At 38.0% G+C, this 18,144-nt stretch overlaps 1 protein-coding gene across 2 annotated transcripts in view; it reads left to right on the forward strand.

Annotated features, from left to right (window-relative positions):
* The window catches only part of INTS4 (integrator complex subunit 4), a 108,241-nt gene that overhangs the window by 36,930 nt on the left and 53,167 nt on the right, over positions 1-18,144 (forward strand). For both annotated transcript variants that reach the window (XM_057316675.1, XM_026518179.4), the window contains exons 5-8: positions 8,976-9,161; positions 9,752-9,802; positions 13,732-13,820; positions 14,845-14,965. In XM_057316675.1, coding sequence (XP_057172658.1) covers positions 8,976-9,161; positions 9,752-9,802; positions 13,732-13,820; positions 14,845-14,965 — 447 coding nt within the window. The remainder of the gene's footprint in view (positions 1-8,975; positions 9,162-9,751; positions 9,803-13,731; positions 13,821-14,844; positions 14,966-18,144) is intronic.

Here is an 18,144-nt window from a genome sequence, read left to right on the forward strand (position 1 = left end):
CTGAGGTTTTGATCTCAGGGTTTTGAGTTCAAGCCCTGTGTTGGGCTTCATGCTGGGTGTGGAGCGTACTTAAAAAAAAAAAATGTAAGGAATTTCCATATATCCTTCTCCCTGATTCACTAATAGTTAACTTTTACCACATTTGCTTTATCATTATCGCTGTGTATATACTTATTATTTTTTCCTGAATCATGTAACAGTAAATTGTAGTCATAATGCCCTTTTTCTACTAAAGTAATACTTAAATACTTAAGTGTATTTCTTAAGAAGGATATAATTTTCGGGCACCTGGGTGGCTCATTCAGTTAAGTGTCCAACTCTTAAATTTTGGCTCAGGTCATGCTCTTAGGGTTGTGAGATCGGGCCCTGTGTGGGGGGCCATGCCTGGTGTGAAACCTGCTTAAGATTCTCTCTCTCCTTCTTCAGCTGTCCCCACACCTCCTGCCGGCATGCACGTACATTCTCTCTCTGAAATAAATAAATACATCTTTAAAAAAAAAAGGATGTAATTTTTATAAACACGGGGCAATTCTGAAAATCAGGAAATTTAACTTGGTACAGTACTAATACTAATCTCAGCCTTTATTCAAATTCTGATTGTCCCAATATTCTTTATTATATAAATTTTTGTATATAAAATATATTAATTTATATAATAAATTTTTATATAGATTTACAAATTTTATATATAAATATACATTTTTATATAAATTTTTCTTTTCTGGTTCAGGGTCACAGATTGCATTTAGTTTTCATCCCTTTTCTTTAATTTGGAAAGGTCCCTGTCTTTGTCTTTTGTGACCTTTACATTTTTGAAGAATATAGACCATTTATTATAGAATGTCTTTTAATCTGTGTTTATCTGTTCAGTCTTTATAATCTGTATTTCCTCTGTTTAGATTCAGGTTACGTATTTTGGCAGGAGTACCACATCAGTAATATTTGTTCTCAGTTTATCATATTATAAGGCACAGATGAGATTTGACTCATTATTGATATTAAATGTGATACTTGGTTAAGATGATGACTACCAGGTTTTCTGTTGTAGAGTTACAATTTTCCTGTGATTAATAAGTGATTTGTGGGAGATACTTTGAGTTGCTGTAAGTATCCTCTTCCCCATCAAATTTTTATTCACTATTTTAGAGACTATTAATAAATTTTGCTGAGTCAGTTGTTACTCTGGTCATTGCAAAATCATGATTTTCTAACTCTTGTTCCTTATTAGTTGACATATTACTGTAAGTAAAGCTCTCCTTCCCTTCTTTCCTGTCTCTCTCATTTTATTCAATATATTATAATCTATTTCTATCATTATTATTATTTGAATTTCAGATTGTTCCTTTATATATGTCTTTCGAATACAGGCTATGAATCTGCTGTATTTTTTGTTTCACATTAGGAAGAAAGTCATGCCTTGAAGTACTCTTAACTCTTCAAAGTTCATCTCATTTTATCCTGTCAATACCTTTGAGGTACATTGTACAGCTAATCCTCATTTGAGAGATGAAAAGATTTGGTTCACAGATTTGGCTAGGAAATTAATATTCTTTTCATATATAGCGTCTGTAAAACTAAAGTTGGAGATCTGCTTTCCTTCTATCTGTGAAGATTTTTCCAGAAGAACAAATATTCTTCTCATTTTTTTTGTATAAGTCTCTCTTAGAGCCAGGTTTTAATTCTTCTTTGTCTGTTTCCATCTCACCTGTTCATCCAGCCTCTCTGTTTCCTTTCTGTTCCTTTAATTCTGTGGCGTTAAGTATAGAAAACTCTTAAAAGTCAGCAGATATAACCATATAGTATTTTAACATTTATAAAATTCTACTCGAATATTATGTATGGTGTGTTAGGAGAGTGTATCTGTTAAAATAATTTGCATACAAAGTACACTGAATTTTTATCTGCGCTTGAAAACAATCCATGTTGAAACTGAATGAGTCATTAAGTTATTTTTGTCTTACTTAAGGAACTTCATTCTCAGATTTTCTTGGTATACTTAACTATTGATTTTTTTTCCCTTATAGCAGTAGTTTTAAACTAGTTGGTTTAGCTTATTTTTTTTTTTTAAAGATTTTATTTATTTATGTGACAAAGAGACAGCCAGCGAGAGAGGGAACACAAGCTGGGGGAGTGGGAGAGGAAGAAGCAGGCTCCCAGCGGAGGAGCCCGATGTGGGACTCGATCCCGGAACGCCAGGATCACGCCCTGAGCCGAAGGCAGACACTTTAACGACTGCACTACCCAGGAGCCCCGGTTTAGCTTATTTTTGACATGGATTGCTCTTATTATTGAGGATGTGGTTTGCTTACTCGCTCCATTAATATAAAAATGATGTCACTTTAGTAGCCTGGGTATAACACCAAAATAGCATCATCTGCAGAGCAGACACACTAGGCAGCTCTTAGTGATGATGGCATCATGCAAGAAATGACCTGTATGGGAAGGACATCATAGAACTGTAATTGCTGCCCCGAGAGTATGATTTAGACTTCCGCTGTCTTTTGGCCTAACATTCTGTGTGCAGTAATAGGCTGGTTATATAGCAGTGTTGCCTGGTTACCTTAATAGAAGTGGAAGGTTTCAGTTTGTTGTTTGAAAATCAAATAAAGTATTTGTTACAGTGGAAGCAACCTTCAGGGGCTGGTGGGTCAGTCAACAGTTTAGTTATAAGAAATGATGTTTTCCTACTAAAATAGTTCGTTAAAAAAAATCCTGTTTTATTAACTGATAGAGTCATTGTCAGCTTCAAACCTGAAGTTTCTCATAATTTCTCAGTTTCACTGTCTTAATTTGATTGATAATTTTGAGCTTTAACTATATATAAGGTATGTGAGGACATTTTGCAGCCTAAATTACTTGGAGGCAAGAATTAACTCGGATCTAAAACGTTTGAGTGAACCATTTTTATAATGAGACGTTCTGTTTCTGAGTGCCCCACCCTCTCAGCATAGTGGCTTTCTCCCAGGTTTCCTTTGTTCTCTTCTCCAAGTAAGCCTACCTGCCCATCCCATATCCACGTAGGACATAGCTTCTCACCAAGTCTAGGTTTGTACTTAATTCAGGACTCTTCTCCTGGAGCATTCTGGTGTGAGCCATTAATAGGTGCTCTCTACGTTTCATGACAGACTGCCTTGTTGTTGTTAGATAGCCATCACTAGAAAGCTCATGCTTGTGTGATCCAGATCAGCAGACCTATTTCATCTAGGTGCCCACTCTTACCTCTGACTCCTCTCCATTTTCTGTTTTTTGCCATCAGTTGGTCTTCTGTTCCTTACCTGTTCTCCTTTTCTTCTTAAGTAGTTTTTTTTTTTTTTTTAAGTACATGCTAAATGCTTGGCACTATGCTAGGCACTTGTGGTTACTGAATGTCCGTTATGTCCCAGACACTATTAGCTAATTTTACATACAGTAGTTCTTTTTGGGGGGGTTGGGGAGGGAGAGAGAGAGAATGCGAGAGCGAGTGAGTGCGAGGGCACAGGTGGAGAGGCAGAGGAAGGGGGGAAGAGAGAATCCCAAGCAGGCTTCATGCCCAGTGCAGGGCTGGATCCCACAATCCTGAGATCATGACCTGAGCTGAAATTAAGAGTTGGACGCTTAACCAACTGAGTCACCCAGGCGCCCCCCATACAGTAATTCTTAAATGAGTTCACTTAGTATACTCACCACAGAACTTCATGGTAGAGGATATTATTACTATTTTTACAAAGTAAGGATTTCTAAAAATTTGTGGGGGTTAGTGAAGATCACATAGATACTACGTAGCAGGACCAGCAGTCAGACCTGGGTCTGTCTGACTTCAGTTCCTGCTCATTCAGCTATGCTACTTTGCCTCTCAGACAAGAGGTGAAACAGTTTATGGAATCCACTTTGTCTGCAAAGCTTCCTATACTTCTTGAGGCATTCTCTGAACCTCTTTGGGTGTGGTTCTGTTATTGCTGCCTCTTTCTTTTTATGTTCTTAAAAATACACTTATTCCTATGGATAATGTAATATTTTTCTTTTTTTAAGATTTTATTTATTTAAAAATGATTTATTTATTTGAGAGAGAGCACTTGTGTGCACACACTCAGGGGGGAGGGGCAGAGGGAGACTCTTCAAGCAGACTGCCTGCTGAGCATGGAGCCCGATTCAGGGCTTGATCCCACCACCCATGAGATCATGATCTGATCCAAAACCAAGAGTTGGATGCTTAACCAACTGAGCTACCCAGGCACCCCAAGATTTTATTTTTAAGTAATCTCTACACCCAAGATGGGACTTGAACTTACGACCCTGAGATCAAGAGTCATGTGCTCGACTGAGCCATCCAGTTGTCCCTATTTTTCTAATGTTTATGAAACATTGGTTCATAACCAATAACATGGTTAATAAAATAATGTGGTTATTTTATTTTTTATATTTTTATATTTTATTGTATATTTTTTTTCACGTGTATTTAGGCTGTTAATTTTTTTTTAAGTCTCAAACTTGCAGAAAAATTGCAAGTCCAGTAATAGAGAACTTTTCTTGTGACCTATTTTAGAATAAGTTCTAACATAGTGCCCCATTACTCTTGAATACTTCATTGTGTATTTTCTATAAACAAAGATATTTTCCTACATAACTTCAATATGATCATCAAAATCAGGACCGTAACATCAGTGTATACTACCATTTGATCCTCTGACCTCACTCAGATTTCAGTGTTGGACGAATCATGTCTGTTACTGGTAAAGGATCCAGTTCAGAACGACATCTTGCATTTTAGTCATATCTCTTTAGTCTTCTTCAATCTGGAATAATTCCTCAGTCATTACTTGATTTTATGATGTTGACATTTTTGAAAATTATAAGATAGCTATTTTGTAGAGCCTTCCAGAATTTGGATTTGTCTGATATTTTCTCATAATTAGATTGAAGTTACCACCTTTGGCAAGAATATCACAGATGTGATGCTCTTATTGCATCCTGTTAGGCGCTACACCGTTTTGATTTGTCCTATTACTAATGATGTTAGCTTTGATCACCTGGTTAAGATAGTGTCTGTCATGTTTATTCACTGTGAAGTTATTCTTTCCTTTTGAAATGAGTAAGTATTTTGTAGGGTGGCACTTTGAGACTATGTAAATATTCTGTCTTCAAACTTTCGGTTTGTTTATATCAGTTATAAACTCACAGATTCCTTATTTATTCAGTGGGTCATAGTTTGTTACTATAATTATTCACCTTGGTCTTCGTATTTTCCTGATTTGAAAAACAACAACAACAAAACTAAATTTCCTGATTTGGCCAAATAGGAGCCCCTTTAAGCTGGCTTCTGTGTTCTTTTGACTTCTTTCTATTGTTCTTCGAATACTTCCTTCTTCTCTGGCACAACAAAATAGTCCAGGCTCATCTTGTACTTTCTGTACTCTAGCTCCAGAATCAGCTATAATATATTTACTTATCTGATACATCTTCCTGTCCGTTCAGTTTGTGTGTGTGTGTGTGTGTGTGTGTGTGTGTGTGTATTACTTATACAAAGTATTGGTAGCCTAGTTAGCTAATCACAAGAATTGGTTATTAATTTAGTGTCAGTATGTTTATCATGTAGTGATTAGAAACCAGAGTAATTCTTCATGCTGGAGACTGGTGATATTTGGGAGTAACAGTATAAATATGTTAGAGGAAAATAGGTATTGTGGAGCTTTTAAGTATTTAAGATGCAAATTCCCAACTCTGTACATAATGAGCAAAGTTTTTAAAATCATGAGGTTATTCATGTAGCTGAGTGGGGAAATGAGCTCTGGACTGAGTGGGTGTCAGGAGTGTGTTTTTAGACATATCACTTAATCCTTATGGTCCTGTAGAACAGGGAATTGGCAAATAAAGACAGGTCAAGAGAAATGCGTGATTATTGAGCATACTTCCAGAGACTGTTGTGATTTCAAATCAGTGATTTCATTTATAGATAGAAAATCCTGGGAAATTTGTAATTGAAGGGAATATCTAAAGATACTTGTTTTGTATTGACATTTATATATGTAGTTACCTTGTAATGAAACCATATGTATACTTTATCTGTGACCATCTACCTTTCTTATTATTTTAGATTATGGTAACAATAGGGGCGCCTGGGTTGCACAGCGGTTAAGCGTCTGCCTTCAGCTCAGGGTGTGATCCCGGCGTTATGGGATCGAGCCCCACATCAGGCTCCCCTGCTATGAGCCTGCTTCTTCCTTTCCCACTCCCCCTGCTTGTGTTCCCTCTCTTGCTGGCTGTCTCTGTCAAATAAATAAATAAAATCTTTAAAAAAAATAGATTATGGTAACAATAGCTAATAGTCATATTAAGCTTGTAGTGTATCAATTTTTTTTTACATTTATATCCCTATTTGAGTCTCATGATAACCATGTAAGTTAGCTGAGGCAGCTATTGTTCTTTCTTTATAGATGAGGAAGTGAGGCTCTGAGAGGTGACTTGATTCTTGACTGATTTACACATATTATGAGTCAGAGCTGAAATTTGGAGCTGGTCATATATATATGTATATTTATAAAGCTGTTCATAGATGTATATATATTTTATATTATGGAAATTGCAGATTTACTGTTATTTCCAGTCTTGAGTGTACATTTGACAATTTTTATACTGTGCAGTCTTTTTCATAGATTTTCTCCTCTCACTTTTTGTTGTTGTCTGCTCCAGACAACATATTTTTATTTTTTATTTTGCTCTAGTATTTTAAGGCAAATAGCTGACATCATGTTATTTAAATCATAAATACTTCAGTATACATCTATAACTGATCATTTTAAAAAATAAAGCCATGATGCCATTATTAACAGTTACTCTATATCAGTTCATACCAGTTCATATTAAAATTTCCTTAATTGCATAGTTGGTTTCTTTTGGATTAGCATCCAAAAAGACCTACGTATTGCTTTGGATAGTCTCTTAAATTTCTTTTAATCAGTAACAATGCCCCCTTTTGTTTTTATTTTTTCTTTAAATGCCATAAATTTACCGAAGAAACTGGGTCATTGATCTTATAGAATGTTCTACATTCTGAATTTGTTTGATTGCTTTTTTTTTTTTTTTTTTTTTTTTTGGTGTAATGTCCATGTTGACAGTGGGAAATGCCCTACTTACTGGTTTCTTTTGTCCTTTTGATCTGGACTCCATTAGTCCTTGATATCTTCCTTGCTTTCTGGTGCAGTGTCCCAGGCTCTTACATATTTCTTCCCCCAGTCCCGAAACCAGACATTTCTGTAAAGAGATCTGTGAACCCAGATTTTAAAACTTCAGGCACCATTCACTTTTCTTTATACCGGTGTCTTTGAGCATTGTGATCTGTTGGTGGGTAATGCAGTCAGTTTTATAGGCTATGATTAGTATTTTTTTTTTAAGGATTTTATTTTTAAATGATGTCTACACACAGTGTGGGGCCTGAACTTAGCAATCCTGAGATCAAGAGTCATTTGCTCTACTGAGCCAGCTAGGCACTCCATCATGATTAGTATTTTTTGTAAATCAAAATAGAATTAAAATGTCAGAGTATATCACATGATGTAAGGGTAAATACTGTTTTGTTAAACTTTCTGTATATATATTTGTATGTGAATACTGTGTTGCAGTATAATGGATATTTCTTACAATGGATGTAAAAAGCTTAGAAGTCAGAGTTCCATGCTATACTATCATGTACTATACAACCACATCTCTTTAAAGTATTTTTGGTTCCTGTTACTGCATTATGCAAATAGCTTACTTCGGTAGCATAGGACTAGGTATAGCAATAGATAACTGATAATTTGTTAAAAATACTGGTGAGAAGAGCTAACATGAAAAAGATTGACAGTACTTAAGTGTTGACAAGGATGTGGCACAACTGAAACACGGTGCATCAATGGCAGAAGTGTAAATTAGTTAAATTAGTACACCTGCTTCGGAAAACTGTTTGCTACTTGGTGGTGTCTTCTTAAGCTGAACATATACATGTCCAGTGACCCAGCAACTCTGATCCTGTTTATATCCAATAGAAGCTACATTCAAGCTACCACAATCATGGTAGCATTATTAATAGCCAAAAACTGGAAAAAAACCATCTACCGACAATGGTTTGTGGTATAGTCACAAATGGAATACTGTATGGTAACGAAAATGAATGAACCATTGCTATATGCTATATTATGGATGAATCTTACAAACATAATATTAAGCAAGAGAGGCCAGACACTATTTGATTTTACCAAGTATAGAAATAGGCAAAATTAATCTATGTGTTAGAAGTCAAGATATTGGCTATTTTTGATGGTGGTGTAGTTAGTGGGGGAGGGGGTGAGAGGGGTTTCTTGGGTGTTGGTCATGTTCTGTTTCTTTATCTGGGTGCTTATTGTATGTGTGTATTCATTTTGCGAAAATTCATTGAGCTGTACACTTAAGCTTTTTGCATTTTCTGTGTGAATATTAAAAGTTTTTGTTTTTTTTTTAAAGATTTTATTTATTCATTTGAGAGAGAGAGAGAGAGAGAGAGAGACAGCCAGCAAGAGAGGGAACACAAGCAGGGGGAGTGGGAGAGGAAGAAGCAGACTCCCAGCGGAGGAGCCTGATGCGGGGCTCAATCCCGGAATGTTGGGATCACGCCTGAGCCAAGGGTAGACGCTTAACGACTGAGCCACCCAGGCGGGTCAATTTTAAAAGTTTTAAAAATTAATAAATTTTTGTTTTGATTTTAGATTTGATAGCATATAAAATGCAACTTAGGGGCCGTTTTTAAAGTACTTTCTCTTAAGGCAAACTAGCTGTTGGGAATGCAGTGATGAACAATTGGGGATCTTATATTTGAAGGATTTATGGTTCTTTTGGAAGACATATACACAAGTAACATGATCTTAGACAGTGTTGAGAATGTAGTGTTTGGAGTCTTTCCTAAAGTTGATACAGTGCTTTGCTTCTGGTTTTTTGTTTAGTTTAAGCAATCTTAATCATGTCCTTTTGTTCTTTTCTTTTTATAGCACCTCTCAGATACCTCCCATGGTGTAAGAAATAAGTGCCTGCAATTACTTGGCAATCTTGGCTCTTTGGAGAAAAGTGTCACAAAAGATGGAGAAGGCCTAGCTGTCAGAGATGTCCAGAAGATTATAGGAGATTACTTCAGTGACCAAGACCCACGTGTCAGAACAGCAGCTATAAAAGCCATGGTAAACATGATCATGGAAACTAAATGGTGACAGTTTTGTTAGTTTGTTTCTTTTGTTTTTTAAGTTCATGGCCAATGTTGGATGCTTTCTGAACCACCCTAGGGTGTACCTTATGCACACTTTGAGGAATGTGATGATGGCATCACAGAACTCAAAGGCGGACATTCCTTGTATAGCAGGTGTGCTTTTCTCGGGCCTTTCTGGTTGCTTTCACCCTTATTTCTGAAACATGGAGGGTACAACTTAGACCTGTTACAGTACCAAGTCATATCCCTCCTGCAGGTCCCTGGAGAAGGATGGTGCTTTGTAGGGGGAGGTGGTGTTAACCATTTCTTCTTCAGCCTTCTTGTCATTATTGAGTATTTTTCTGTTATCCCCTTGGGACACTTGATGGGTTAGATTTAGTAAGTATTTCAGTGTTTCTGCTAAAAAGTCTTTGACCAGATATCTTATTTATATAGCAGTGCTTTTGGCTAACGGGAACTATGTTAATCTGATATAATGGGGGAAAATAGATGAGATTGTGGGGGAGACATTGGGAATATTGATCTTTTTTTCCCAAATACTTAAACTATATTTTTATTATCTAGTTGCAGCTCCATGAAAGAGGACTGAAATTACACCAAACAATTTATAATCAGGTACCTTAAATGATTACTGTCTAGAAGGGAAGGAGGGATAATGAACCTGGGAGAGTAGAATACTAGTTGTCAGAATTTGAAAACATAGAATAGCAACTGACAACATTAATTGGGATGAATGTGAAGTTGTATCCAAAATGCACATTTTAAGAGGATGGAGGATATATAATTGAATAGAATTAATACACGTAAAAGGGGCGCCCGGGTGGCTCAGTCGTTAAGCGTCTGCCTTTGGCTCAGGTCGTGATCCCAGGGTCCTGGGATCGAGCCCCGCATCGGGCTCCCTGCTCAGTGGGAAGCCTGCTTCTCCCTCTCCCACTTCCTCTACTTGTGTTCCCTCTCTCGCTGTCTCTCTCTCTGTCAAACAAATAAATAAAATCTTTAAAAAAACAATACATGTAAAAAAGACTTCGAGGAGGATTTAGGTAGCTTAGTGTGAATACCAGAGTACACAAAGAGAAGTATAGTGTTCAGAATAAGGAAAGTGATGGTCTCCCTGATCTCTGGTTGGGCCAGACAGGAAGTCAGTTCTGGGCACCATACTTGACATACTAGAGTATTTCTGGAGAAGAATGACCAAGACCTTGGGATAGAAAGGCACAATCAAATTGTAGCATCACTAGGAGAAGCTGAGTGACTGCCTAATGAAAAAGCCTTACAAGGTGGTATTTCTCTTGTAGAATAATTGAATGAATCTAGAGACAGGCAGTCTAAATCCATGTCAGAAACCAGATTTTGCACCAAGAATGGTTTTATCTTTCAAAGGAAGATGGTAGTTAGTTAAATCCCCATGACTGATGTGTAAACCAAGTTTATTCTTTTAGAAAATGAAATAGAATGAGCTCAGAATGGTTATGTTGGTGTGACCAGCACCTTCTCTCCCTATAGGAAAACTCTGTGGGAAGCCAAATAATTAAAGGAAACTTAGAGAGTGGGAACTCAGAAGTTAGTTAGATGATTTAGATATTTAATGGCATAAGACCATGTCAGTTAACAAGGCAAGCAATGATGAGGTCCTCAAGGGAGTGAGGGTGGAATGTTGGAGTGTTTGAGATAGAAGGTTGAGGGGCACCTGGGTGGCTCAGTCGTTAAGCGTCTGCCTTCGGCTCAGGGCGTGATCCCAGCGTTCTGGGATCGAGCCCCACATCAGGCTCCTCCGATGGGAGCCTGTTTCTTCGTCTCCCACTCCCCCTGCTTGTGTTCCCTTTCTCGCTGGCTGTCTCTCTCTCTGTCTCTGTCAAATAAATAAATAAAATCTTTAAAAAAAAAAAAGAGAAGGTTGAATTAAGTACCATAATTAAGTAGATACCGGTTTTGGTTATGTTAGTTCGAAGGGTTGGTGGGACACCCATGAGGAAAATTCCAGGCTGTGGATAGTTGTGAAGGTCTGGAATTCAGAAGAGAGCAGAGCTAGAGGTGGATAATTGAAACTATCCTCATCTAGGGGCATGTGGATACTGACGGTAAGTAAGAAGATTGACAGACCAAGCATGGAAGCCATGGGTAAGGTCCAACATTTAAGAGGTAGACAGAAGAAAGGAGCTGAGGAGCAGCCAGTTGGAGGAGGAGGAAAAATATATTCCAGAAAAGACAGAAGGGGGTTCTCATAGTCAATTGTCAAATGCTGATAAGAGGTCCGGTAGAATAGGACTGAAGTCTACCCACTGGACCTAGCAACAGGTAGCTGTTAGTGAGTTTGAGGAGAACAATATTAGTAAGAGTGTTGGGGGTGGGAGCCAGATTAGGGTCAATTGAGGTGAGGCGGGTCAATTGAGGTGAGGCAGTTCAATAGTGATTATTGACTATACTTAAAAAAAATTTGGCTAGGTGCACCTGGCTGGCACAGTTGGAGGAGCATATCCCCCATGTTGGGGATAGAGATTACGTAAATAAATAAGTAAATAAATAAACAAACTTAAAAAAAAAACTGGCTATAATAGGATGGCAGGATGGAAGATGGTAGAAAGGGAGGGCTTTTTGTATTTTATTTTATTATTATTATTATTATTATTTAAAGATTTTATTTATCTATTAGAGAGAGAGAGTACACAAGCAAGGGGAGCGGGAGAGGGAGAAGCAGGCTCCCTCGATCTCGGGACCCTGGGATTATGACCTGAGTCAAAGGCAAATGCTTAACTGACTGAGCCACCCAGGCACCTTATTTTATTTTATTTTTTTAAAGATTTTATCCATTGTATTTTAAAGATAGCTGCTACCTATGTTTATGTGTTGAAGGGAGAGCCAGTGTTTGGGGAAAAGTTGATGATAGAAAGAGACAAAGGGGGATAAATGGTGGAGTAAGTTCCTTGAGGCAGAAAATGAGATTCGTGAGCTGATTCATCCAACAAATATTAATGAGCACCTAATGCTAGTTGTACAACACTGAGCTTGTTGGATAGGATCCATGCCCTTCACATTCTCTTGGGTGAGACAGGCGATAACAAATAAACACAATAATCATGGCATGTGAGTAGTGCAGTAAATAAATAGGGGGCTATAATAGAGGATCACAAATAGGACCTATTTTGGAAGGACCTGTGTGAGGAGATGACGGGATCCATAGTAAAAGTAGAAGAATTAGGAATTAGGATACTTTTTTCTCAGACGTTGAGGAAACAGGAATGGGAGAATACAGGTATAAATGAATTTATAAATTATGGAATAGTTGGGAGAATTTGTGCTTGAGAAATTTGATTTTTCTCCGATAAACACGTAGCCTTATGGCTGGAAGTGGGATGGGGCCCAGTGGGGGAGGTTAGGACAAGCTGCCTTGGGTAATGGAAGTGGAAAGCAGGGGTGTAAAAGATTTCAGAGTAGGGCCAATAAAGTTCCAGCTCATGAGCCACCAGTCCCCTAGAGAGTGCAGTCTTTGCTAGTGCTCTGCTGCCCTTGTGAGCAATAGAGAAAGTGTTGGGTTTTTGGAGCAGCTGTAGCAGAAGTCTTGAGGGGGTTGTAAACGGTGCTGTCGGAACTGAAGTAATGGAAGGCTATGGAGCAAGGAGAAGGTGGCTCATTTGGAGAAAAAGGGTGGGATTAAAGAAGTGGTTCTCAACCAGGGTGATTTTACTCTTTGGGAGCAATCAGAAGTGTGGAGCTATTTTGGCTTTTGCAACTGCTGGGTAAGAGGGCAGGGGTGTGGTGCTATTACGGTCTAGTGGGTACAGGCCAGGGATCCTGCTAAATACGTTAACCACGTAGAGGACAGCCCTCACAACAAAGAATTGTACAGTTCACAATGTCAGTAGAGCCGAGGTTGAGAAACCCTGGTTAAACGGATAGGTAGGTTAAGTGGGACTGAAGAGCAAATGTGATGGATTAATTCATGGAAATGGAAGAGCTGGTGGAGTAACATGTTATGATGAGAGCATGGAATATAGGGTTTTCAAATTCTAGAAATGGAGTACTTCTGGGTGTTAGTGAAGTCTAGGGTGTTGCCATGTAGGTGAAGTAAGGATACTCCATTTCAGACTAAAGGAAAGCAGAAAAATCTGGCCTCTTTTGGAAGCCTAGCATTAAAATTATACATTTATTTAGAGTACTTGAGTTTTCAGACTGTCAGTCAGAAATTCGTGCTTTGATTTTACAGAAAGGGAAAAATACCTTATTTGGTGTTTGAGCCTGTGAGAGCAGCACTATGGGCTCCCAGCAGACTTTGCTAGGATCGATGCTGTTCTAGATGGCTTTTGTGCTGTCCATCAATCTGTGGTTCTGCCTTCTGACATGGGGTGGGAGTCAGAACACAGAACATAGCTAGAGTAGCTCACAGAGGCCAAGAATTCTTTTTTGGGCAAAGGTTCAAGAAGCTGAAACTACCCACAAGTATTTTGATTGGCATCCTTATCCAGCCACCCTGTCTTCATTTTGAAAATAGTTTGAACATCACCTGGGAGGACACAGAACTGACAGACTTTTGGAATCTTTGTTTGCAGGCCTGTAAGTTGCTGTCTGATGACTATGAACAAGTGCGCAGCGCTGCAGTCCAACTTATCTGGGTTGTCAGTCAGCTCTATCCCGAAAGGTCAGTGTGGGTGTAAGCCAGCTTTTGTTCACTGCTAAGCCATTCTTCTCCCAGCATGCAAAAAGCCCTCCTCCAGAAAAGGAATGTTGGTTAGATTTTTAGAAAGCATTGTGGAATAGGGAGAAAGTACAGATCCTGATAATCAGGGTGCTTGGTCCTTGTTTTTCAGCTCTGCCATGAACTTTCTGTGTACCCTGGGAAAGATACTTCCTCTCCAGGTCCCAACCTCCTCATCTGTAAATGAAGAGATTGGATTGTCTTTCTCAAGTGCTATGTAGCACCCCCCCTTCACCCTTTTTTTTAATCTTTAAAATTATTTGGGGCCCATTTCAATAAATACAAATGCCAGATAAAGATACTAGGTGAGTTTGAGAATAATGATCCCTTATGTAGTGTTTTCCTCATTAAAAATGATTTCATAGTAATTAAATCATTCTCACAATGATTCTTTGAAGTAGACAAATATTATTTTATTTTATAGAAGTGCTCCTTGTATAAGAAAAAGAAGTGGTTTTTTTCCTCTTCATTAAAGTGCCTGCTAAAATTGGCAAACCAGAATGAGTTAATAACCTAAAAATTCCCCCCAAAAAAGAAAAAGAAAAAAGAAAAGACTAACTGGAAATTGCCTCTTCTAGGATCAGATTTGCAAGTATGTTTTATATTGATTTATTCTATGGTTTACTATATTGAAAGCAATGCAATTATAGGAGAGAATAAACTTAAAGATATAAAATGTTCTGTGGTAGCTAGTTTTTGGTATCATTGTAAATATTTGAACCTTTTGGTGGGCTAAACACTTGAATTTGCAGTGTAACTAACGTGTTGTTTCATACTCCCAGAGTGATTTCTTCACTTTGAAATGTATTCCATCACTCTTGGATTTGAGTTCCTCAGTTGTCATTTTGTGTGTGTGTGTGTGTGTGTGTGTGTGTGTGTGTCCGTGCCAGTTTTCATTGGTCAGTCTCAGTTTATTGAACTTGCAGCTTTAGGCTGATGTTTTGTCATTTGTGGTTTTTTCTTTTAGCATTGTCCCAATTCCTTCTTCTAATGAAGAAATTCGGTTAGTTGATGATGCATTTGGAAAAATTTGTCACATGGTCAGTGATGGTTCCTGGGTGGTTCGAGTTCAAGCTGCAAAGCTATTGGTAAGTTATACTTTATTTAGTGAACATGTTGCCTGTTACGCTTGTACAAATACTTTCAGAACTACAGGTAGGGACAGGTATAATTCACTTTTAGAAACCTTAGTATTTCTGAAAATAAAAAGAAATGGCCCCCTTTCCTACGGAGAAGCAGTCTTTTAGAACTAGAAGGAATTTTAAAGAGAAGCCTGTTTAACCTTGTTAGCATATGAGACAGCCAAAGGCCTGAAGAAAAAGGAAAATAATAGTAAAAATAATTGCTTTGTATTTATATGTATGTATTTTATACATATGTGTATGTATTTATAAAAATGTATATAAGTGTCACAGCAAGAAAGTCTAAGATTCTTTTTGGATACTTCCCTTTTGAGGGCCTCCAGCTCTGCCAGTCTTAGTAAGATTGTTGGCTAAATACTTTGAACCTAACTGTATGGACGCAGATCCAGTGATAGCCCCACTCCTAAGACCAGTATTTATAGGGTAACTGCTGAAACTTGTTTGAAGCATTTTCATGGAATAATAGGAATTTGGATGGTTTCAGTATTACCTGCTTATAGAGCATTTTGATTGTCTGCAAGAAAATAGAGTTAAACAAGCCAGTCGTTACTGAGTTTAGTTTTGAATTCACTTTTTTGGAGGGGAAAGATTTTATTTATTTATTTGTGAGAGAAAGCACGTGCGCGCGCGTGCACGTGCGCGCGCGTGCACGAGGAGGGGTAGCCTCAGGCAGAGGGAGAAGCAGGCTTCTTGCTGAGCAAGGAGTCCGATGCGGGACTCGATCCTGAGCCGAAGGCAGACGTTTAACCGACTGAGCCACCCAGGCATCCCTGAATTCACATTTTATTTTTTTTTAAAGATTTTATTTATTTATTTGACAGAGAGAGAGAGAGACAGCCAGCGAGAGAGGGAACACAAGCAGGGGGAGTGGGAGAGGAAGAAGCAGGCTCCCAGCAGAGCAGGGAGCCCGATGCGGGGCTCGATCCCAGGACCCCGGAATCACGCCCTGAGCTGAAGGCAGATGCTTAACGACTGAGCCACCCAGGCGCCCCTGAATTCACATTTTAAAGCTTTGTTTTGGTTGGTGAATATTTTAAAATCGAGAACAATTCAGTTCATCAAATTCTTTCGTTCAGGTTTTATTGAGCATCTGTAGTGTGCTGTATGTGTGAGGGGTGTTTTAGAGGGATAATTCAGTGATACATCTGCATCTGAGTTGGCAGTTTAGAAGAGTAATCCTTAAGGCAGGGTCATTCACATTTTTCATTTTCGTACCCCACAGGATCTGAGATTTATCTATGTAAAGCCATATGAATAATGAATTACACTGGTGAATTGAAAGGGTTTTCGCTTAGATGACTCTATCTTGAGTCAGGCACTTTATGTTTTAAATTCAATGATTTTAGATCCAAATAGCTCCAAATTACATAGGTAATTATGTTTGTACTTAAAAATAACTAACAATCTAATCTTACTGATAATAATCATTGTTACTATTGATAGAGTCCTTAGCCTACTAAGCTAGGCACTTCTGATCATATGCACATATTTATACATATATACCCTCATAAACACTCAGTTTTTGCAGATAATTTTGAATTCTTTTAAACTCTTAGAGGTAGGTGTTCTAGTATTCATTTTGTAAGTAACAAAATAAGGTTTAGAAAAGAGATGTAACTTATCAGAGGCTACATAGATAGTAAATGACAATTCATGATCTAAAACCCATGTGGATTCTCTTCCTAGTGGTGGTCCAGTTACACATTGAGAACTGTGCTTGTACAGTTAATACCCTGCTGATTTCCTGGTTCCTCTGTGTAAGCAAAGAGGTAAACTCCCCCACTCCAACACTTGAGTAGACAAAGCTGTCATCAGGTAAATTGCATATAGTTTTCAGACCATATGTTCATCAAGTCAGCAAACACTGAGCATATAGTCTCTGTCTTCAAAAGAGTTGATAGTCTCTGGTAAGCTGACGTAAGCAATCAGTTAATTACAATGCCTGGTACTCTTAGGAAAGAGCACCTAACATAGCGAAAGAAGGCTTCGTGGAGGAGGCGATTTCTTTTCTTTCTTTCTTTCTTTCTTTCTTTCTTTCTTTCTTTCTTTCTTTCTTTTTTAACCTTTCTCTACTACTTTTTTTTTTAATTATTAACATATAATGTATTTATTGTTTCAGGGGTAAAGGTCTGTGATTCATCAGTCTTACACAATACACAGCGCTCACCACAACACATACCCTCCCCAGTGTCCATCACCCAGCCACCGCATCCCTCCCATGGCCCTCCATTCCCAGCAACCCTCAGTATGTTTCCTGAGATTAAGAGTTCCTTATGGTTTGTCTCCCTCTCTGCTTTCATCTTGTGAGGAGATGATTCCTAAACTGATTTTTGAAGGATGAATATAAGTTAGCAGGTAAATAAGTAGGGAAGGAGAAAATATAAGCAGAGATGCGGAAGGAGTACGATTATCATGCATGCTAATATTATACTAAACTACAATATCATACTGAAGTACGAGCAGTTAATACTTTTTGGTTTGGGGGTGAATAATGTTAAACGTGGGGAATGTGCAAGAAGATAAAGCTCAAGAGGAAAGCAGAAGCCAGGTTCTTCAAGAACTTAAATGATAAGGCTTTAAATTTAAGTCCATCTTGTGCAAAAAAATCAATAGTCTCCATTCTCCTTGACTTCTAGCAGGATGAAAAATTTCAGATGTAGGCTATTGTAGAAAATTCAAAACCGTGTGAAAGGTTGGTTTTCAGTTATGCTGTAACTGAGGCAAAAAAAGTTGATTGCGAAGTATGCAGCGCCATGGGACAATTTAGGATACAGCATTACTGTGTAATTAATCATGGTAATTGGTGTTCTATCTAGAATATAGTCCTTAGTTCAGTGATTTCTTCTTAAGATGTTTAATTTCTCCTATTCAGTAAGGGTTAAACCTTTTTTATAAGACTCCAGAAGTGTTTGACCTTAAAAGTGATAATATTTACAGACAGATTGTAGGTTGTTATGTCTGTAGTCATAAGGGCTAGTCTTTCCCAGGGCAAATGTGGATGGCTTAGTCAGTGTCAGTTTTCTTTTTTTTTTTTTTTTTAAGATTTTATTTATTTATTCGACAGGATAGAGACAGCCAGCGAGAGAGGGAACACAAGCAGGGGGAGTGGGAGAGGAAGAAGCAGG

The sequence above is a fragment of the Ursus arctos genome, unplaced genomic scaffold (assembly GCF_023065955.2).
Source record: "Ursus arctos isolate Adak ecotype North America unplaced genomic scaffold, UrsArc2.0 scaffold_22, whole genome shotgun sequence".
Lineage (NCBI taxonomy): Eukaryota > Metazoa > Chordata > Mammalia > Carnivora > Ursidae > Ursus > Ursus arctos.